The 21,196-nt window shown below is 37.9% G+C and overlaps 1 protein-coding gene and 1 long non-coding RNA gene across 3 annotated transcripts in view; one reads left to right on the top strand and one right to left on the bottom strand.

Moving 5' to 3' along the window:
- Positions 1-217: 217 nt before the first annotated feature.
- The window catches only part of LOC100649677, an 80,751-nt gene continuing 59,772 nt past the window's right edge, over positions 218-21,196 (bottom strand). Inside the window, exons 7-10 of one of the 2 annotated variants that reach the window (XM_012319799.3) lie at positions 10,772-19,418; positions 9,621-10,669; positions 7,369-7,892; positions 218-5,388 (exon numbers count right to left, since the gene is read on the bottom strand). In XM_012319799.3, coding sequence (XP_012175189.2) covers positions 2,466-5,388; positions 7,369-7,892; positions 9,621-10,669; positions 10,772-19,418 — 13,143 coding nt within the window. In that variant the 3' untranslated portion in view covers positions 218-2,465. Of the gene's footprint in view, positions 5,389-7,368; positions 7,893-9,620; positions 19,419-21,196 lie in introns of both variants that reach the window. The other variant, XM_003403124.4, reaches the window with a different exon arrangement.
- On the top strand, positions 5,398-7,252 carry LOC125386554. The gene is made up of 3 exons (XR_007226829.1): positions 5,398-6,378; positions 6,605-6,803; positions 6,901-7,252. It is a non-coding gene; the product is annotated as an uncharacterized LOC125386554 (long non-coding RNA).

Genomic DNA, 21,196 nt, shown 5'->3' with positions numbered 1-21,196 from the left:
TTACACACTGAGTACTCTGTTAGCATTGAAGATATATTGATAAAAAAATTCTACTAATTTTTCATTTATCACCTTTTTTCGATTTCTCGTAAATTTTTAGGTATTCTGTACATGCAAGATACAATGGACACATATTTTCTGCTTCTATAAAGGAAGCGTTACTTTTATATAATAACAGAGGTTCTTCGCTTTTCCATAATATGCAGTAACGCAGAAATGATTCTTTAATAATTTTATTTTTCCTTTGCAATCCTTATATTACAAAACATACTTTTCCAGACACATTGAAAATATGCTCTATTTACAATTGGATTGTTGTCTAGTTTTGTTTTGTGCTAACCAACATGTCGCTGTTGTTTCTCCGGTTGTTCGTCTTTATAGGAATAATAATAATATATCTATTCGCATAGGCTCTCGTATAATAATATGATTATGGCAGTACATTTACATTAAAGTCTATGTCATTATTTTTTTCTGCTTTTTGTTTTAATCGTTTCTGTTATACATTCAATTATCTTCTCATATTTTTATATGTTCATATTTATATATATATAATCTTTTGTCCCGAATATATATATGAATATATATATATATATTCATATGAAATTCTACGTACTTAGAATTATGTGCATCAACTAGGCGTATGAAAGGAAAGTTTTTTTCTACCATTCCTTTATCATTCATAAGCTTTTACCCTAAAATACGTAGCGATCATCATTCGATCATCGTTGATGCCGCGATATGAGATCTAGAGGGGGGGGGGATATTCGAACGCATTCGAATGAGAAAAAAGAACAAAGATTTCACATATTAAACGACTAAACTGCGCTAAAGCTTCTTCGAAAATGGATTTCTATTCGGGCAATTCTGGAAAAACATGCCGGGCGACAAAAAACAGCCGACACTACAAATTTCTTCTTTATCCACCTTCCCTTTTTTGACTACCGCGATATGTACGAATCACAAGAAGCCGGCAAAAGCACGCTACTCGATTGGACCCCAGTTTACATCGTCCTTTTTAATAAATTAAATTAATGTATGACATATTTTTCTTTCTTCTAATATTTTTTTTTTTTGCCTGATTAATCTTAATCTCCCTTTTAATTCGTTTCTCATCACCTAAATATCTGCTACTTTAACTAAAACATTACAAATGTCCCTAGTATTGTCTAAAGGTGCTCTTAATTATTTTTTTAAATTTCTTTTAATGTTCGCTATTTACTCACATTCAGTCTAAATTAGATTATATTTATAATATTTATAAGGGCGTGGAATTATTATATTCTTAACATTATACGAGCTAGCTTTTTTTATTATTACTATTATTATTATTAGTGTTATTATTATTATTATTCATATCATTATCATTATTATTATTATTAATGCCAAGCTATATACAGATTGCCATTTTGCTTTTTTCTTCTTACACACCTTGATTACAACACGTGACCTATTTCCCATTGTTTCAAAAAACTTGACACACACTCGTCATTTCGATTCACGTTATTTATATAACAATATATATGACCGAAAGAAATCGGAATTTCTTCTGGCAGTAGGTCACATTACATCCACCGTACTCGATGGAACAAATAAGCGTCGATTATTGAACGTTTGCAGCACTACGTTCTACAAACTATAAAGAGCGTCAACTATAAGAAAATAAAAGAAAGAGGAAAGAAAAAAAAAGAAACTAAATCTTCGCGTTATCTCGTATACTTGAAAAAGAACAAGGAGGAAATATGAACAATTATAGTTCTGACTCTTCTAGGTTATAAGATATAGTCTCTCCCCTAATTGCTTCAATTCTAAAATTCTCGCTCAAGATACATTTCTACATTCTTCATAAACCGATTACAAACCGTCTCTTTGTTGCTGTTTTCTCAACAAAAGACAGAAATTCGCTGACTCAGATTTACATTACTATCTAACGTTCCTTTAGCTACCTTAATGAAAACCTATTCTGTCTCATTCACTCGCGAGCCTAAGACTAGTATCAAAAGATCTGATTACGCTACTTCTTGTTAGAAAAGTCTTTCTTCTAATCATCTCGACTGTCATTCTGCAATGCGTTATTAAGAGAATCCAGTTCTTCTGAATCCACTTCTAAGTCCTTTAGAAAAACAATGATGTACTCTCTTCAGAGCATTCCTAATCATTTGGGAAAAATAGTGATGAAATGCGTATCAAAAGTTGCCTCTTCGTCTGCCTTTCTCTCTCTCCTCAGTGTACTTCTTCATTTTCACATGTTACAAGTGTCACTATACTCGTCAGAAGCTTCTTATAACTGTATATGTGAACCTGATTATAAAACACATGCTGATCACCTAGATTCTGTGAGATATCCAACTACGCTGGCTGACTCTGAAAAAAGGAACTCTGTATTCCTCATCCTGTTTCTAGTCAGTCAAAAACTGTTGCTCTTGTAATTCATCCTAGTTATAAACCTAGTCATGAAACACGTATCAAGAGGTGCTGTTTCTGTGCTTTTTACTCTTCGTCCTGCCAGGCTCAAATTCATCCTCACTCCTCCTTCGTTTCTCTTTTAACTGTTTTTCCATAGCAAGCATGGTAATCATCCTCTTATGCGAGTCACCGACGATCCAACCATGTTGCTCTTGACGATCATCTTCTTCCTCTTCAACTGCGGGAACCACTTCCAGCATCTCTTCTTCATCACTAGAACTGGACCAATAGTACAGTTGATTGGCAGCTGCCCTTTTTCGCCGACCAATGGCTACTCCAACTCCTTCTTCGACTTTATTCCAGGATTTAGTCGTCTTTAATTCCTCATCATCAGAATCTCGCTTACCACTCGAGGATCTACGTTCTTTGTCTTTTGATCCCTTTGAATCTGCTCTATTCTTCCTATCAGTGTTAGAGTTTTTGTTCTTTCTACCTGCTGTGATTTTCTGGTCTGATTTTGAGGCCTTTTTTGGCTTCGTTGGAGATTTGGAGTATTTCTTCTGTTTCACAAGAGACTCTTGATTATTTCCAATTTCATGATTGGTTTCCATCAGCGTGGACTTGTTGCAATTGTTCTCTAAATCACTGAGTCCTTCATGATTATTCTTGGCAAACATATCTTCATCTGTCTTGGCCTGCTTTTTTTGTTTCTCCTTAGTTTGGTGTTTCTTTTTTTGTGCTGCTTCTTGGGGCATTTTGTTCTCTGTTAATTCAGTGTTCTCTGCTTTTTTTGTACCATTCATATCTGTAGTATTTTTTGCATCTGTAATATTCTGTGCAAGGGACTCCTTCTTCTTTCCAACCTCTCTCAGGATCTCCTCCTCTATGGCTTTTTGTTCTTTGGCTATCATTTGTTCATGCTTTTTCTCTATGTACCTCTCTTTTCTCTTCTCCTTTGATTCCCTCTTTTGTTTCCTTGGCTTATCATGATCTGACTTATCACTCATTTTCCTATCCTTTGGACTTATTTCTTCATCAGAGCTACTGATCTCTGCTAATAATCCTTGTTTTCCGATAGCGCACTTTCTCTGTCTCCTGGTGGGCTGGAAGTCCATTAGTATCCTTTCTTGTTCTTCCTGCATTTTCTTCAACTGTTGCTCCTTCTTTTTCTTCGACTCCTGCACCTTTCTGCTCAGGAACACATGCAGTGGAAGATTCTCGGATTCCTTTTGTGGTTTTTCGTTACTTGACAATTTTTCTGGTAAGGCTAAGAGATCGTTGTCAGGCTCCTCCTCTTGTTCCTCTATAGGAGTAGGAGACTTTGCCGCTGGCAGAGGATCAGAATCCTCAATAGGATTGAATGTTTCATTCTCAGGTTCTGTTGTCATCACTGGATTGATATGCTCTTCGGGCTTAGCAGGCCTGATTGCTTCACCGTACCTTGTACTTAGGGAGTTCTCATTGTCAGCTTGATCAAGAAGGTCCAAAGCTTCCTCTAATGGGATCAGCTCGCGCTCACTCTCCTGTAAGTAATCTGCCTTGGCATCAGTCTTCTCCCCTGGCAAACTTGGGCTCTTTACCCTGAACTCTTCTGCGATCTTTGGTGGTTCTACTGGAGCTGAGTCTTCCACGTCTGATTCAACAATAGAACTGTCTTCTCTATATAGGTCATCCATTTCAAAATTTCTCTCATACTGATTCTCAGTTTCGTCGTCACTATTCCTCGATTCATCCAGATCTTTTCTCTCATCAATAATCAGAGGATGATCGGACATCTCCGATTCAGATTTTTTATTATCACAATCATGTTTGAGAGTGTCGTTCTTTAAATCCTGGCTTCTCCAATCGTCTACGTGATCTTCGTTATCAGAGGAGTATTTGTTAACCAATTTTTGAATCTGTTCCACGTTTTCCAATTCTGTTGTCTTCTTGCTGCTCTTCTTTACTCTCCTTTGCCTTCTGGACTCGTAGTCCGCGTCTCCATTTTCATACTCACTCTCTGAGGAGGTGTATAACTCTGCGAAAATATTTTGCTTCCCTTTTGAACACGTTCTTTGACTCTTTGAAATACCTACACCAACATCCTCAGTCTTCACAGCAGTTCTATACTCATCAGAGCTGTCATTCTCGTACCAAGCATTCCTAGTCTTCTTTTTAGAATTCTTGTTCCTCTTTTTCAGTTTGGAATGCTTCAAAGATTGCTCCATAGGTCTTTTAGGCTTCGTTGGTTTCCTTTCCACAAACTCATCCATGGGTCCAGTGATTTGTCTCTGTTGATCCTCACTCTGGAAGGATTTCAGAGCACCTTTTGTTTTTGGGGCAAACTTCTCTAACTCCTTAAATTTCCTATCAATCATAGATTCGAGTCTGGTACTTAGAGCATCACCAGTTTTTCCATTCTCTAGAGTATCTCCAATGGCCTTAGACATTAATCCAGCCACGTCCACCTCTTTAGTTTTCAAGCAGCTCACTTCATAGCCTGGCCTACTCCTGTAAGACATCACACTACCCAAGTTAGGCTCTATCTGACTTTCCTCCTCGTCGAACTCATAGACATCTTTAATTCTATCTGACACGAACTCATCTTTTCTTTCAAAGCCATCACGGCGTTTCTTCCTTTCAGCCAAGCCGCCATGCTCATTACGTCGAATTAGAGGGAAGTTCTGGTGCTTCTTGGTTTTTTTAGTTTTCCTTTGTCTGTGAACATTCAGTTCTCTGAGAGCTGCTTCTGTTTTTGACTTTTCTTGTTGTTTTCTTTCATTCATCTCTTTCTTTCTTTCAAAGAGCTCCTTGATGGGGTTCCTGGACTTCTTCTGAAGATCTTTGGACATGGTTATGGGATTTGGTTCTAGAGGTGCATCTTTGTTTACTGGAGTAGTTTTTGTAGATTGGACAGATTCTTGAGATGTTACATCCCCAGATGTAGATGTTGGGGCTCTGGCACACGCTAGCTCCGCTAGAACCTTCATCGGCGTGGATCCACTGTACATAAAATGATTTTGATTAGATTAGAAAAAGCTAAATTACACTGATACGTAATTCGGATGATAAGGATTGCGGATGAAATGGTTTTGTAGTAAGTGTATAAGTGAAAGTGTATAAGCGTAAGTAAATTTGATACCTAGTTTAATAAAGGCTATATACTTTATTAATATGTTTCCTATCTATTATTTATTATATATATTATTTTCCTAAATATTTCATTTTATATTTCCTTATTAATTCTCCGATAAAATACAGATCATGTTCTTTCACTATTCTTTTCGAAATATCCTATATTACTTTTTCTACCAATTATCAGCTATAGAAAATAATTTAGAAAATAAATTTGACAAAACTAATGAACAGCAAATTTAAATATTTGTTCAGATTGAACGTCGGTAATTAATATTCTTCTATTAAGTTTCCTTTTGATAATATTTTTATTAAAGGTTCCTATTTGAATATCTGAACTGAGTGTCATACTAGTTCATAAAACCAGGAAACTGACACATGAAAATTTTTATAGGATAAATCCTGTCTCAAAATCCAGTCTCATTTATTACACGTAAGAATCGAGCCATATATCAACATGACTATTATATGGCAATAGATTTACAGCCACCTGGAACATATTTATCCTTGCACGTTTCCTGTTCTGAACCAGGGAACGGCTAAACCAGGCTAGCAAAAGGAATGCACTTTCAGCCGGAGTTTCTATCGACTCTGAATCGTTGTTTGGCCAAATAACGAACATCAGAACGTATATTCCCAGCGTTGTTATGTGGAGATACCTCGCCGTTGGTGGGTGGAGTGACAGGCTCAGATCAATACTTAACAGGAACGAATAGGGGACCATTCAACGAGACACCGGTGTCTTGTAATTTACAGATATGATGCTGCTTCGACACTTGGTTAGAGACTCTTGACGGTTTCAAAGATTTCAGCGGTATAACGATGAAATTTGATAGCTTGTGTCAGTGGAACTTTTTGGTATGTAGGATTCTTTAAATTTGAAATATTAGAGAATTAGGTGCTTAAAAGTTAAAAGATTCTAAAATTTGAAACTTAGAAAATTTAGATATTTAGGAATTTCAAGACTTCTTAATTTTATTAAGTGGAAGCTACCTATTGCAAATTTTGTTATCTGTAAATATGTTTAATAATATGTTTGTAATTAAATTCTTATACCTTTGAAAAATCGATTCGTGATCTTAAGGACGTTTGAGGAATCGTTCGAGATTGAACATATATGTGGCAAAAACACAAGGAGGCTATTGTTGGACGACAAAAGGAAGATTCAGTATAATGTTCATCGACGTTCAGAGGAATTTCACAATGACAGCAATGACGTATCGATGATTCGTCGGACAAAAACAAGGAATTATAACGTGGTCGATCAAAGGCGCAATCAACAGGTGTGGAAATGAAAAACTGGCTTTGATATTCGATCTACCGTATGAATTGCAATTTTTGTTGGAAAAGATAGACACTTTATTCGATGTATGTATGTAGGTATAACGAACAATTCACTGGCTGCTCGACATCGTTCTGAAATCTCCTTTCTCTATAAAACGATTGTGAGACTGTTTTAAATATGTTGCAAAATCCTATCGAGTATCGGTTCGAAAAACGTAACACGAAAAGGCCAATAATTGCTACTGTAAGCATCGATGAACAGCGTTAAAAAACTCAACAAATATTCTATTTACTTGCATCCATTAACAGTCAATGTTAACGTAGAATTTAATTTTTCATTTATTTTTGTATGCAAAATAATTATCTCACACGTAATGGAAAAAAATCAGTGAGTTCCTATTGTATAGACTCTTTTGGATTCAGATAAATAAAATTCTACTATTATATACATACTGTGTATTTTTGCATTTACCAATCTTTCATAAATGCACGAATATTCACAATTCATTAATTAACCGTAACCAGAATCATTGACAGCTTTCATGTTCTTGACAAATTACTCACTTGTGATCGTGTTTTTCGTTGCTGTGCAGTAAATTGGATAACGCCTTGTCCAATAAGCCACCCAGAGAAGCATTCATTTTGCTCTTGAGTTCTGAAGAATCGAGGTTCATCTTTGCACCATGCTCCTCCTGTAGTCCTCTAACATGCAAAGACTCGTTGTAGCCTCCATTGGACAAATTTGTACCAGACAAATGTCTCTGATCCTGCAGAGAGGAGTACGAGTTCCTCAGCATGTCATGTTCGTTGTTCTTCGAAGGATGTTCCCCACGTATCATCTCATTACTGTTTTTCTGACCAAACGTGCTGGCTATCAGGTTTTCAGACTCTCTCATGCGTTGCTGGATCTTGTCTCTGAGTTTGTTGTTGTGCTCAAATGCAACGTCCAGACTGTCTTCGTAGCCTAGATTGTCAACTCTGGACATGTCGGGGCTGGCTGATCTGCTGGAATGCTCGCTTCGTAAGTTTCTGCAACTTCGTTTTGGGTAGTCCCTCTCTCTGGTGCTGTACATCTCTTCACCCAGTAGCTGCAATAGAGCAGATTGGTGAATGATCACTTGGAAGAACTCTGGATGCTCTTTGTATGAGAATCTGGGTACCCTATGATAGTTTCTGCTTTCTACTAGATGCTTGCTTGCAGAGTGGACCATTTGAAAACGGTGTGAGGCTAAGAGTATTTTGCTGGCCTTAATTAGATATCTAAAGCTAGAGAATGGCTACCTGAATATCCAGAGAATAATCAGAAAGCTATAATTTATGGTTACAAAGAAGTCCAGTACAAGGAATCTACTGTTTAACTGATCAAAAGTGAAGCTTTTGGAAGAAATTAGGACCCAAAAGTGGGATACAGAGGAACCTATACGATATCTTCAATTGAAGATTAACCAACTATTTTGGTATTTGAAATGGGCTACTTTGCAGCAATTAGCACGTAATTTTCAACAATATGCTCCAGATACTATCAGAGGATAATACATTGATCAGTAAAATTAAATCTACTAATAGATAGATTTCTTTCAAAAATTGGTTTAGTTAGGAAAGTTGTTAGTGGGGATAGAGGATGTGGAAATTTTATTCTTGTGCAAATAATGTTAATATGAATAGGTAGTGTTAGTAACGCCAAGCTGAACCTTTTTCTATTAAAAATAGAGATTTTGCAGAGAAAAATGAATTTTAGGAAAGATATAATGCATTTCAAGATAGGATAAAAATTTGTAGAATGATTAGAGATATTTAGTAATAATGCTCAGCATTGGTTACTTGCATTTTTGTATCCAAGACATTAAAAAACATTGTATTTGAAGGGACAAGTTTTGGAATTACCATACACACTAAGAAATGTCGAAGGAATGAGAGAACTACCTTTTGCATGCATACTGAGAGACATTGTCTGTATAAAGCTGGTTCATAGGTCCTGCAAACATTACCACAATAATGTATAGAGTATTCCCTTTTGAGAATTTCGTGTAAGGGTGTAATCCAGTTTATCTTAATTCTGAAATATTTACGTACCAATTTTATCCTAAAATAACTGTGATATTAAATTTAATGCTACAGTGTCATATCCCGTTTTAAAAAGAAATTTAATAATGATTTAATATTTTTGTATAAATATTAATATAATATCATTAATATCTTTGTAGTTTGTGTAATATTTATTATTTCATTGAATTTACTTATTATTTTTGTTCAGAAAACACCCCTACAAATAAACATTCTGTAAGCATGTACGAAAGAAACTGAGAACTGCAGACTGAGCTGAAAGTTGAACTTTTTCAGCTACTACATAATATAAGATCGCCAAGCCAAGCGAATAATAAAAAGAAAAGTAAGAAAGAGATAGTGCATGCAAAGTGTAGGCTTATCAATGAAGTAGTGAATCATATATCTTAAACAATAGTAAATAAATTATGTATCCCTTCAAAAAGCTATCAACTTACCGTACTGTTTCAAATTAATTTTTTAGTAATATCGATTTTTTTAATTAGCTGATTTAATCAGCATTATCAGCAGCTGATAAGAAAGATCTATTGAGAAAAACATGCAGAATACACAGAAAGAAAAAATATTGTAATTAAAATAAGAATCAAGATACTTTAATAAAATATGTTAATTCGCCATTTCTTTAAATTTATCAATTCAGCACAGATACTCAAACAAAGCCAAATCTGCCCTCCTAGATCCTAATACCTTTATTATATCTGAAATATCCGAAGAAGCATGCAAAACTTCAATTAATCTAACCAAATACTCACCTGGTTCACGGATTCCAAAAGACTCCCCAGGCTGTTCTGGCTCTCCACGTCTCTCCACCGATCCCTGGGTCCCCTGAACCCTTGCTGCTGCTCATCCTTTCTATGGTAACCTTCGTTGTGATCCAGCTTGATCTTTTTAGCTCCCCTAAGCTCATTCTCAGTGGTGGCTTTCAACCTGGAGCAACACTCGACAAACAGCTCCTCATCGAAGTTCAGAACTTTGCCCTGTCTAGACTTCGTGGTCTCAATCTCTTGAGGAACATCCAGAGCGTTGTCCTCTATCGCGTCAGTGGGTGCAATAGTGACTACTTCGCTCTTGTGGCTCGAAGAAGGTGACCTAATGACGATTTTCTCACCAGAGAACTCGCTGGAGCTTCTTTTCCTAGTTGCAGCCTCGCTGGTAGCCAAATTTTCCTCTTCTTCTTCATTTTCACTGCTGGTCTCTATGGAACTTCTAGGTGTCCCACAGAACAAGGGAGAAATTCGCCTGTGGCCCATGTCCTCGTCTTCATCTATGTCAGAATCTCTAGTGGTCTGCGAGTTTCTATCCATACTTGGAGATCTGTTCCTCACACTACTAGGTGCTAGACTGCTGCAACTTTGAGAAGATTCCAGATCAACAAATATTCGGCTAGTGAAGGGGTCTCTCTCCAGATGAACCTTGGTGAAATTGTCCTCCTCGTCGCCTGACTCCTTAGGATTCTTCGAAATTCTTTTCTCTACCACCAGATCTCTCCAATCTTCCTCTTCGTTTCTACCTTTACTTTTTCTAAAATCTGACAGCTTTCTCTTCTTGCTCATTTTTTGATCGTCTTCTATGGCATCTCCCAAAGGCACCATTTTGGAAGAATCTTCGTCATAGTTGAAGGACCCATAGCCACTGTCCTTAATCGTCAAGTCAGGCTTGCCTTGATTCCTCAATCCATAATTTGGTTCTTTGTGTTTCAATGCTTTCTGGCTTTTGTCAGCATTGACATCAATAAAATCGTCCTCAAAGGTCCTAGAAATTAATTCTTCTGCTCTCTTCTTGCTGAGTCTGCACTTGGTTGCTGGCAACAATAAGAAGTAATTATTTGAATCTTCTGCATCATGTGTTTTCTTATTATTGGAGCTGTTCTTTGATTTTGTGTGTTTTCTAGATCGATGCTCACCTTGGTTCTCATAGGTTAAATTTCTCTCCTTGGCTCTGTCTGAAGAAGAGCTCTTCTTGGATCTTTTTCCAGAACGTTTCTTGGGACTAGAAGGTATAGAGGATGAAATTGAGTGTCTTTTCTTGTCGCCTGAGGAGTCTTTAATCTTTCCTTCGTTGGAACTGGAAGATCTGAAGCCTGCTCTGGAGATATCTGAGTCGTCTTCTGACTTGGACACCCAGTCGTTTAGTACCTCCTTAACTTTGTCTGTCTTCTCACCACCAAAAACTCTGCCAAACACGCTCTTCACGATTTTGCTTTTGTTTTGTGATTCAATTTTATCCTCAATTTCACTGTCGTCACTTTCACTAGTCAAATCGGCGATCTTGTTCCTTATAGAAGACTTCTTGCCTCTGGGTTTCCTGTAGTTGTCCTTGTTAGAGTATTTATGGCTCCTAGATACCTTTTTGCTCGGATTTTGACGATCAATGGTGCTTGATTTTCGACCACTACCAATTATTGATGGAATTACTTCGCTGTTCTCAGACTCTGATGAAATCTTGGAGTCCTTGTCAGAATCCTCCGCTGTTTTCGGTGCTTCTGGCTCACATTCTTCCTCTGATGCAATCTGCTGCTCTGCTTGTTCGTCATTAGTATTCAAATTCTTGTTAGAATTTTGGTTGTCAATTAATTCATTTGTGTCTAAAGAATTATCATCGATATCAAATTTGACGGCTTTAGGATCGCTATTCTCGACTTCTTGTTTCTCTTCAGGTTTTGGTTCAGTTTTGACAGAATCCTTCAGGAATGTTGTGGAAGACTCTCGTTCCTTTGTTTGCTCTTTATATATCTCCAATTTTTCTTCTCTTTCAAATAAAATTTGAGACAAAGGTTTATCTGCTAGACTTGAGGATGACGAAGCTTCATCATCATCCATTGACTGAAAATACTTGATTTTGTCCTCTAATAATTCAATTCTCTTCTCAGAAACTTGTTGTTCCTGTATTAACTGTTTCAAAGCAGTCTCTTCCAAAGATTCTGGCTCAGGATAAAATTTACCGATTTCTAACTCCTCAACAATTTGTAATTCATTAGATTCATGATCATCTTCATTTTCTAATGTCGCAGAGATAACTATACCATCACTTTTAGCAGAATTATCTTCCAATTGTGAATCAGGTACTAAACGCTCTAACTTTTCGTTAATATCAAATGTTTCAGCATAATCGAGTGATTTTTGATCATTTGTGGTCTCTGAAAGTTTGGCCACATCATTGAACACTAATTTATTCTGACCATTTTTAGATTTGGAAGAACTCTTAATAGTTTTATCTTCCGAACTGTTTTCTGTTTTTTCAAAATGTTTCTTAGCCCTGCCTTTCTTGGATTTACCATGGCGTAGCGTTTTGACCAGTTCACCCTGTTTATCACTCTCGTTATCAAACATCATTTTCATACTTTCTCCTTCAAGGTTTTGTACTTTAGAAGTGTCCAATTCATCAATATCTTCAAAACTTCTTCTTTCTGCTTTTTGATTCTTGCACGAGCTTGAATTCAAGCGTTGATTAAATTCCTGTATTTCTGGTTTGGTGTAATTAAAACTTTTAACTGATTCAACTTGTATATTGCACGCACTTTCATAGTTTTTCTCAGAATTGCAATTAACATCTTCAGATTCCTTATTAAATGTGCTTGAATAGTCTAACTCGTAGCTCTTATTGTTCTCAGAATTAACTTCTTTACAGATTTCTATGCTACGTTTGTTTATGGTAAACTTCAGACTCAAACGTTCATGTGACTGATTTTCTTCATTATCTTTATCGTTTAACTTATCTCTCGAAAGATTCTCAGTCTTTTCCTCGGAATCTAATTTATATGTACTATCTTTCTCCACGATTTTGTTTTCTTCTGTCCTCAGCAGAGCATCTTTTATTTCCATATCCATATCCTGGTTTTCCTGCAGCCTGGGGCCACAATCTGAACATTGTTCTTTAAAATCATCTTCTTTCAATCTTGGAGTATCAGTTTTTGATTCTGAATTGCTCACGGCAGAATCTTCAGATAAACCTTCTGAAACATCCTTATAATCCAAATTAGACTTTGCTTTATTCAAGTGCGAAGACTTTGCAATTTTAATGGACACATTCTCACCCAGAACAGTTACCAACGTCGAATCAGCTGAAGTTTCCAACTCAGGATTATCTAAAATAATTTGTTCATCGATCAAGCTTTTCTTCTTAATTTTTTCTTTCTTCTTTTCATGTTTCTTCTTCTTTCCAACGTCCTCCACCTTCTTGGTCTGCATTTTTATAGGCGTGGATGTGGATTCTGGCTCAGGAGTCACTTGATCAGTGAGAACATACTCATCATGGCTCATATTTTCAGTGATCTTACAAATTTCTTCATCCAGAAGTTCATCTTCAAGGATGTGTTGATGAGTGGTCTGAGAATCCGTCAAAGAATCCTGTTCGAGTTGATTGTTATAGCAAGGATCAGTCTGAACTGGTTCTAAATCCTTTTGAGTAATGATGGATTCGGAAGGATTAGCGTCTTTCTGATCATCCTTCAGCTCTAAAGACACATTCATAGCTTCATCAGCTGATTCAACTCTATTTTCGTCACTAGAAGTATCATTTTGACCAACGTCTTCCATATTTTCAGCATCCTCCATACATGTTCTGTCTTTCTTAGATTTAGCCATTTGAAGTAAATGAGACTGAGACTGATTGTGTTTCTTTAGAGAGCTCTTCCTAGTGAAGCTGGTAGTACAAACATCGCAGAAAAATCTGGCAGCCTCCTTGGTCAACTTCTTCCTTTTCTCCACGATTAGAATTTCACCTGTCTTCTTATGAACCACCACATAATTGCCTGCTGTTCTCTTCTTTGGCGTCTGAAAATCGTCCTGAACTTGGGAAAGACCATCCAGCTTCGTGTCCACCTTATCGTCATTTTTCAGTTCCTCTTCTTCATATTCCTCGTCTTCTTCCTCATCGACCGGCGTTTTAGAATTTTCAACTATCTCTTCCTCTTGTTTTTCAACATTCTCTTCTGCTTTTTCATCAAAAACTTCGTCAGAGATGACTTCCTCAACCGGTTTCTCTTGCTCAGTCGACGGTTTTGGTTGTAACTCCTGGCTAACATCGTTCTTTGCTGTCTCTTGATGCGGTATACAATCCTCAATATCCATTGGGATATCGAAGTCATCCATCAAATAGAACTCAGCAAAGAAGGATATGTTTTTCTTGGCTCTTCTTTTCAAACTCTGTCTTCTGTGGGTGTTTTTCTCTGTATCGACAGATTCTGAGTCGGTCACAGAGGTATCTGTTTGCACGTCTTCTCGAGACTCGTAAAGCTTCTTCTTCTTAGAATAACGTTTTTTTCTGAAATAACTAAAATCACTGACGCATGAGGTCTCTGACAAATTATCCGCGCTCTCAACTCGTTGATTTAGGCTTTCCTGGCCTGGCAAGTCCTCAGAAGACAGTTGTTTTCTCTTCGAAGATCTCGTTCTACTAATTTGTTCGGTTTTACCAATTAGATCTATGGAACCAGCAGAACTAGACCTTTCTAGGTCCACGTGTTCACGAGTCGAACTCTTAAAGCTACGTTTCTTGCCTTCAGAAGAATTTTTCTGGCAAGAAGTTTCTGACTGCTCCTCTTTTCCAGCCAAACTTCTGCTCGCCTCTGGGTACTCTGCGTTGCTTGTTTCAGGTTCTGGTTGAGAACAGTTACTCTGAGTGTCTAGATTCTCGTCGATGATCGACTTTCTCTTATACGTTCTTTTCTTTGTGTGCTGCAACACTTCGGTTACCTCTGGAACCTTGAATGGTTCCAGACTTGTCGAAGAAACTTGTGAACTAGTCAAATCGTTGGAATTTTTGCTCTGATCTTCGATTTCCTCGATGAATCTACTCGTTCTCAAGGATCTTCTAGGAGGAAGTTGGTTTGTCGTTGTGGATTTAAGCGCTGCGGTCTGTGTGTGCATCCTGGAGTCAGAATTTTCTTGAGAAACGGTGCCTTGTGTCTGTGTCTGGTCAACTATCAAACACTTCTTCTTTCTTCCACGCTTCTTTGGCACTTTGGGGACAACTATAGGTTCTTCGATCTTCTGTGACTCTTTTTGATCATTCACTGGAGGATTTTGAGTGACTTCTTCTTTATCTGTTGCTTGAGTCTCCGTATTCTTGAAACTAGAATCTTCTTTTTCTTCTTTCAATTGTTCTATACTATCCAATAGCGTTACCTGCTGCGTTGGAACTTCATTTTGTATAGTTTCACGTTTTTCAGATGGTTCTTCCAAAGGTAGTTCAGGATTTTCAGTTGGGACAATGGTGCTAATACTGAGAACAGGATCGCTTTCGGATTCCTTCGAAGTCTTCTCGTCGTTTCTCGGTTGAATCATGGATTTCGTCCTGAAAGATTTCCTTCTGGGTCCTCTGCTATTCTCAGATGCTATTTCGTTCACAGAAGATTCTGTCACTTCAATAGACTCCACTCTGAACATCGTTTCTTCTTCAGAAATTTGGCTTATTTTCTCTTCATGTTGCGATTTCCTCTTGGAGGACCTTCTAATTGGAGATTGAATTTCTAAATATTGATCCACAGCCTCTGTAACGGAATTTCTCTTTCCAGTTATTTTCATCGAATTCTTTTCTTCGTTAGTCACTTGAACTTCTTCTGTATTTTTCGTTACACTTACACCTTCAAGAGCATCTTCTGGTTTATCCTCTTCATTTGTTGCATGTTCTTCTAAATTTTCCTTAGAATCTATCTTGAGCTTTTCAGTACTTTCTTCAGAGTCTTCAGCTGTCTTAACATCATTAACAATCCTATTATCCTTTGCTTCGGGTTTTTCACTTATACTTTTCTCCTCACATGGTACCTTGTCTGCATCAACTTCAGTAGACAAGTCGTTTTGAACATTTTCTTTGGTAGAAGGCACTTGCTTTGATTTCTCGATTAACTTTATCACGTCAGCCAGATGCAGTTCCTCAGAGATCGAACTCTCCTCAAAATTCCCTGCTAGCTCGGAGGATTTCCTTTTATTTTTCTTTGGGGACTTCATTTCCACTAATCGTTTCTTAGATTTTCTTTTCACTTTGACTTCTTCAGTTACGTCTTCACACTTTTTCTTTTCTTCTTCCATAGTTGACAAAGACACATCTGCAGAATTACTTACTGGAATTTCCAAAACAGGCAATGAAGTTTCATTTCTAATAGTGCTCGTTTCAATAGAAACGGTTTCTTCTTCTACTTTTGACTCATTATTACAAGCTCCTTTTTCTGTAAAAGAAGTAGTCTTTTCATCTTCTCTTAGCAATTTAATTTCAATCTCATCATCGGCAACTTTTCTATTGGAACTTATACTTGATTCATTTTTTATTTCTTTTTCATCAGAATTTTCTACATTAGATTGCAACTCTTTGGAAAATTCTTTCAAAACCATCTCTTCATTTTCTACATTAACGTCTGTTTTCTCCAAGCTTTTGTTCAAACTATTAGGAACTAAACTATCCTGACAACTTCCATTAGTCGCTTCTTTAATAGTTTCCTGTCTAGTATCTCCAATCTTCCCTGTTTTTGTTTTCGCTTTCGCTTCACTTGAAGTCTCTGTGTTTTCTGATACTTCGTCTAAAATACTAGTAAGTTCGTCAGCAGCTGTATCCAATAAAGAACCAACTTCACCTTCTAATAAAGCATCCTTTTGTTTAGCTATTTTTGAAACTATTTTCTCCAAGAACGATCCCTTTCCTTTCTGTTTCCTTCTAGACAGATCTAGAATAATGTCATTAGCTGGTGACTGTTCTTTGGTGTCTTTAGAGGGAGATTCAACCTTTTGAACCTTTTCTACAGATTTGTCCAAGTTCAGGTCCTTGCTAGCTGCTTCTGAAACTTCAAGTTGCTTTAGATCTTTCTCAGAGATCTTCTCAACACAAGAGATCTCCTTTACTAACTTATCAGGATTACTTGTCACTTCTAAAACAGTGTCTTCAGAAGATTTAATACTTTTATCTAAATTTTGAGTCTTGCTAGTGGCATCATCAGTCTGTGGTGTGGAATTCTGGGGAAGTACACTAGAGTCCACGCTATCCAAGGAAGTCTGCATGCTCAAGATACTTGACTGAGACTCGACAGGGACATTCATGCCCTCTGTAAGAATTCCAATTACGTTATTTAAAGACTTTTTGGATGCTCTTTCTTTTCTGGGTCCCCAGGACTTCCTGGGTCTGCCAACTTTCAATTTTTGAACTGGTGCAGGTCTTTCCAATGAATTTTCCTTGCCACTGTCCATAGAATTGCTCGTTTCCACCTGTAAGTGATTTAGATTCTCGGTTACCTTGGTTGCTTCTTTATTCTCTGAAGGGTCAGATCCTTTGGGTTGCTCTTTCTCATTTCTAGTTATTTTCTCACTTTCTTCTTGCCTATCCTTGACAACTTTCGTTGCTTCAATTGAAACGGTCCCTTTATCATCAGAATTTGCTTCGTTCCGATCCATTGAATTGACTTCATCATTAACTTCAAAGGAATTATTTTTACCAGCTTCTTCATTTTTTGTTTGGGACACGTCAATGTTCTTTTTTTCAGATGTCTCATTGCTAGATCTAACTCTACCTCGTCTCTTTCCAAAAGTATTCTTCTTGAAGTTGAAGTCTGCCTGTTCATTCTGGATCTCCGCTTCGCTAGTATTCAACAATGACCATCTAGTTTGCCTCTTGTCAGCAGCCTGGACAGTCATCTCAACTTCAGACTTGATTTGACCATCAAAAGACGCATGACTGGAATTGACCAATGATTTGATCTCACTGGACATACTACTACTTCTCCGTCTTTTGATTGTTGTTTTCATCTCGTTCACAGCTTCTTTGATCTTGTTAGATTCATCTAAAACTTTCTCATCCTTTGAAGCAGCTTTGTCCTTTCTATCCGTGTTCCTCAGCGATTTTCTTCTTTTCGCATCGAATTTCTCTTTGTTCGTAGACGCGTCTGAGATGGATCCTGAATCCAGCTTTCCTTTTTCCAGTTCTAAATCCTTCCGGGGCTTGATCTTTGTCTGATCGAATTTAAATTTAGACACTGGTTGCCTGAGACAGCGTTTGGAGGTGGCAATCCTGGATGTCAGAACCAATTTGGTTAGCAGGTCCTCTTTATTGTCTGAGCCTATCAACTTCTTCACCTCAAAGGGAACGTTCTGAATCTTTATAGGGCTGTCATCATCAACAACCTTCTCTAACTTCGCCTTAGCGTTACTCCTGGTCTCCAACTTTCCTTCTTCCTTTTTCTGTCTCACTTCTTTCTTCAGACCTACTTCTTCTGCATTTTTCACCATATTTTTCTTCTCTTCCACGTTTAGAATCTTCGCAGGAGCACTTTTCCTTTTAAATTTTTCTTTAACTAGACCTTTAGCGCCTTCCTTAGAAGCTTCAGTCTTTGTATCGACGCTCTCCACGCTCTTATTCAAATTCTTTATTTCATTTTTTGGTCTCCTGCCTTTACCCTGTTTCTGATCCTTCTCTTCTTCCTGTAAACTGCTTATAACATCAATTTTCTCAGCTGAAACTTGACTCTCCTCTTTCTTGGGACTCTCCTTGTCTTCCAAGTTCAAACACTTGCTAGTCAGACTCTTGCCACGCAGGATCTTTTCCTGGCTAGAAGCTGACGTAGCAGGAGATAGGATTGGTAGGTCATTCGTAGTAGTTTCTGAAAATTCCTCAGAACTGGATGATACTTGAACAGCTGGCTCCAACGTGGGCATCTTGTCGCTATCAGAAGACAATCTGGTTGTCCTCTTCGGCAACTGGTCGCCATTCTTGCACTTAGAAACTGCTCTTAATCTGGATCTAGTAATCGATGACTCTGGACTAGTTTCGCTGCTTCTTGTCTTGGTTATTAAACGACCAGATATAGGACACCTGATCTCAGGGGACTTTTGGGGGGACAGAGACTCTTTGTTAGGATTCCTGGCAAATTTTCCATCCTGGGTTCTCAGCTGTGACTTTGCCTTGATGGAGGCGTTCAAAGAGGCTACAGGATCCACCGGCCGCTTCCTCTTAGGTGTAGTTTGAGTGGACAACTTGTTCTTTAGGCTGAGGGACTTCGCTTCCTCTGGACTAGCTTCTGTTCCATCCACATCTACCTCCTTCTCCACATTCTTAGGAGAAGCTTTGGTACTCTTTAATATCTTCGTACTCTCGTTAGATGTCTCTGCCTTCGTCTCAGACAGGTTCTTCAAAGCTGCTCTAGCTTTAGCCTTCAAAGTTGTTTTCTTCACCTGGACCAAGCTTTTCACAGCTCCTTCTTTCGTTTTCACGTTTCTCCTTTTACCCAGCACTCTGGGACCTCTGACCATCTTTGTTCTACTGCTCCTTCCGTCTGGCACATCACCTTCTTTGATAGAAGACGATCCTTCAGCTGGTTTCTCTTTGGTTTCTTTCTCCAAGTCGTTTTTCTCTGAGCTGTCGTTTCGTCCTTCGTCAGGATTCTTGTCATCAGAAGTGTAGTTCTTCACCACGCTCTCGATCACGGCAGAGATGTTGTCGATCCGACAGCGATTCCGTTGGATCGACTTCGCGTTCTTCAGCAGCTTGTTCCTCAGGGCAGCTTTGTTCCGGGACATTCGAGAGGCGGTGGAATTGTCGCCGACCATTCGTGGTCTCGTTCTGGATTGCACCTGTACAAATGGCAAAGCCTTCGTGGTATTGTGTGTGTGTGTGCGCGCACCTCGGTGAGTGTATCTTTTCTGTGCTCTCTACGGAAGGTTAGGGGAGTTTTTTTGGTGCAACCTACGAAATCAACTGTTCCCATGATTTATGGAAGCTTCTTGGGCAACACGTCACGGAGATTATTTAAGTTGAACCCTACGGGATTTGCTACTTTACTTTGAACATAGAAGTTTTTGGTTCGTGGATTCTTTTGTTTGAAGAAGTAGCTAAGTATCGTTTTAGCTCTATAATTCAATAATCCTCTAAATCTGAAGTGTTTGAAAATTCAATGCTAACTAGAATAATTAAGTCCGAAATATTTTTTATAAATCATCTCTTAATAAAACAACTTAATAATCTTCAACAAAATCCTTGTATCTTTGCACTGAACGCGTTATAATTTACAGTGCTTGTATCCTGCAAATAAAACTCTTAGGCATTTCTACTTTTATCTTAACAAATTCCTGCATCTCTCAGCATAAAAAGAAAAAGAAGAAAACACCAAAGTTTAATATTTTGAATACTTACCAATCCTAAATTCTCAGTTCTAATCCCTAAAATTCCTATTCTGTATCATCAGTACTGTGACCTTTTAAAATTAGCACCTGCAGCAGTGCCCTTAAAAATCAATCCTAAGTATTTCTAGTTCTTACAAAATTACTAAAAGCTTTTTAACCAACAAAATAGTATAATTCTAAAGTACCCTAAATCCTCACCATCCCCGGTAAAATCCTTAAAACCCCAATCTCACATCAATAACACTATACGTAACGTTATACATGTTTCTCTTCGATGCTCTTATCCTAATAAAAATCACTTTCGAAATTCTACGCTTGTTCCACGGTTGGTCGATTCGAATTAGATGGAACCAGCGAGACTTTTCAAATGTCATAGTTCTTGCTTCGATAAAAATGCCAAGGGAGTGTCCATAGACGGGTCAATCGTGTGCCAGTTTTCTAAGAGAGCACGAAAACCATCCTGTCGGTGTGACTACGTGGCGTATCCTCCCTATGTGTATATGGGTCCGTGTGTGCAACGTGCGGACAACCGTGTTGGCTAATCAATACTCCACTTATATCCGTGTCGTCCAGCCGGAGCCGGTCCCATGTTATTGCCTTATCATTATCGAGTTTCATCTTTTTCGTCAGGATTCGGGTCATTCGCTAACTGGAGCTGTTTGCGAGCTGCTCGTTTACCTAATTCCTACCAGTCGCCAGACTGTGCATGCTTTTTGGGTCACCGTGTCTTACTAGCTTCTTGGCACGGAGCATGCATTTTTTGCAAATTGTCCTCTTAAGACTCTTTCTTTTTCTGACTCGGCAGCTTTCTTTCACGGTCAGTAGGTCCGGTCCTCTTGTCTGTTGCATTATTGCTCACCACTTAACACGTGTGTTTCCAGCAATTAACTTGTGTACTTGAAGCTTCGGTCTTCCCTTTTTTACTTTCCCGTTGATTCGAATTTTTCCACAATTTTGAAATTCTCGCCGTCGAAGCGAAGAGCTTCTTTCGTTCATTTTTTATTCCCTATTTGCCAATTTCATAATTGCCGATAACTTATGCTCGTAGATGTGTGATCAGCGATTAAATTACGCATTTGATATCGGAATCGCTTCGTTTTTAATTTTGATGCGAATTTCTATTTTAGAGAAATTTGCAATTTTGTACATTCCAGTGAAAAAGCTAAGGCAGAGGCTTTCTTAATTTTCTAATTACTAACCGCTTACTTATGCCTACACGTGTGTTTACC

Source organism: Bombus terrestris, chromosome 16, assembly GCF_910591885.1.
Source record: "Bombus terrestris chromosome 16, iyBomTerr1.2, whole genome shotgun sequence".
Lineage (NCBI taxonomy): Eukaryota > Metazoa > Arthropoda > Insecta > Hymenoptera > Apidae > Bombus > Bombus terrestris.
The sequence above is the reverse complement of the archived record's forward strand: the minus strand, read 5'-3'. Positions and strand labels throughout refer to the sequence as shown.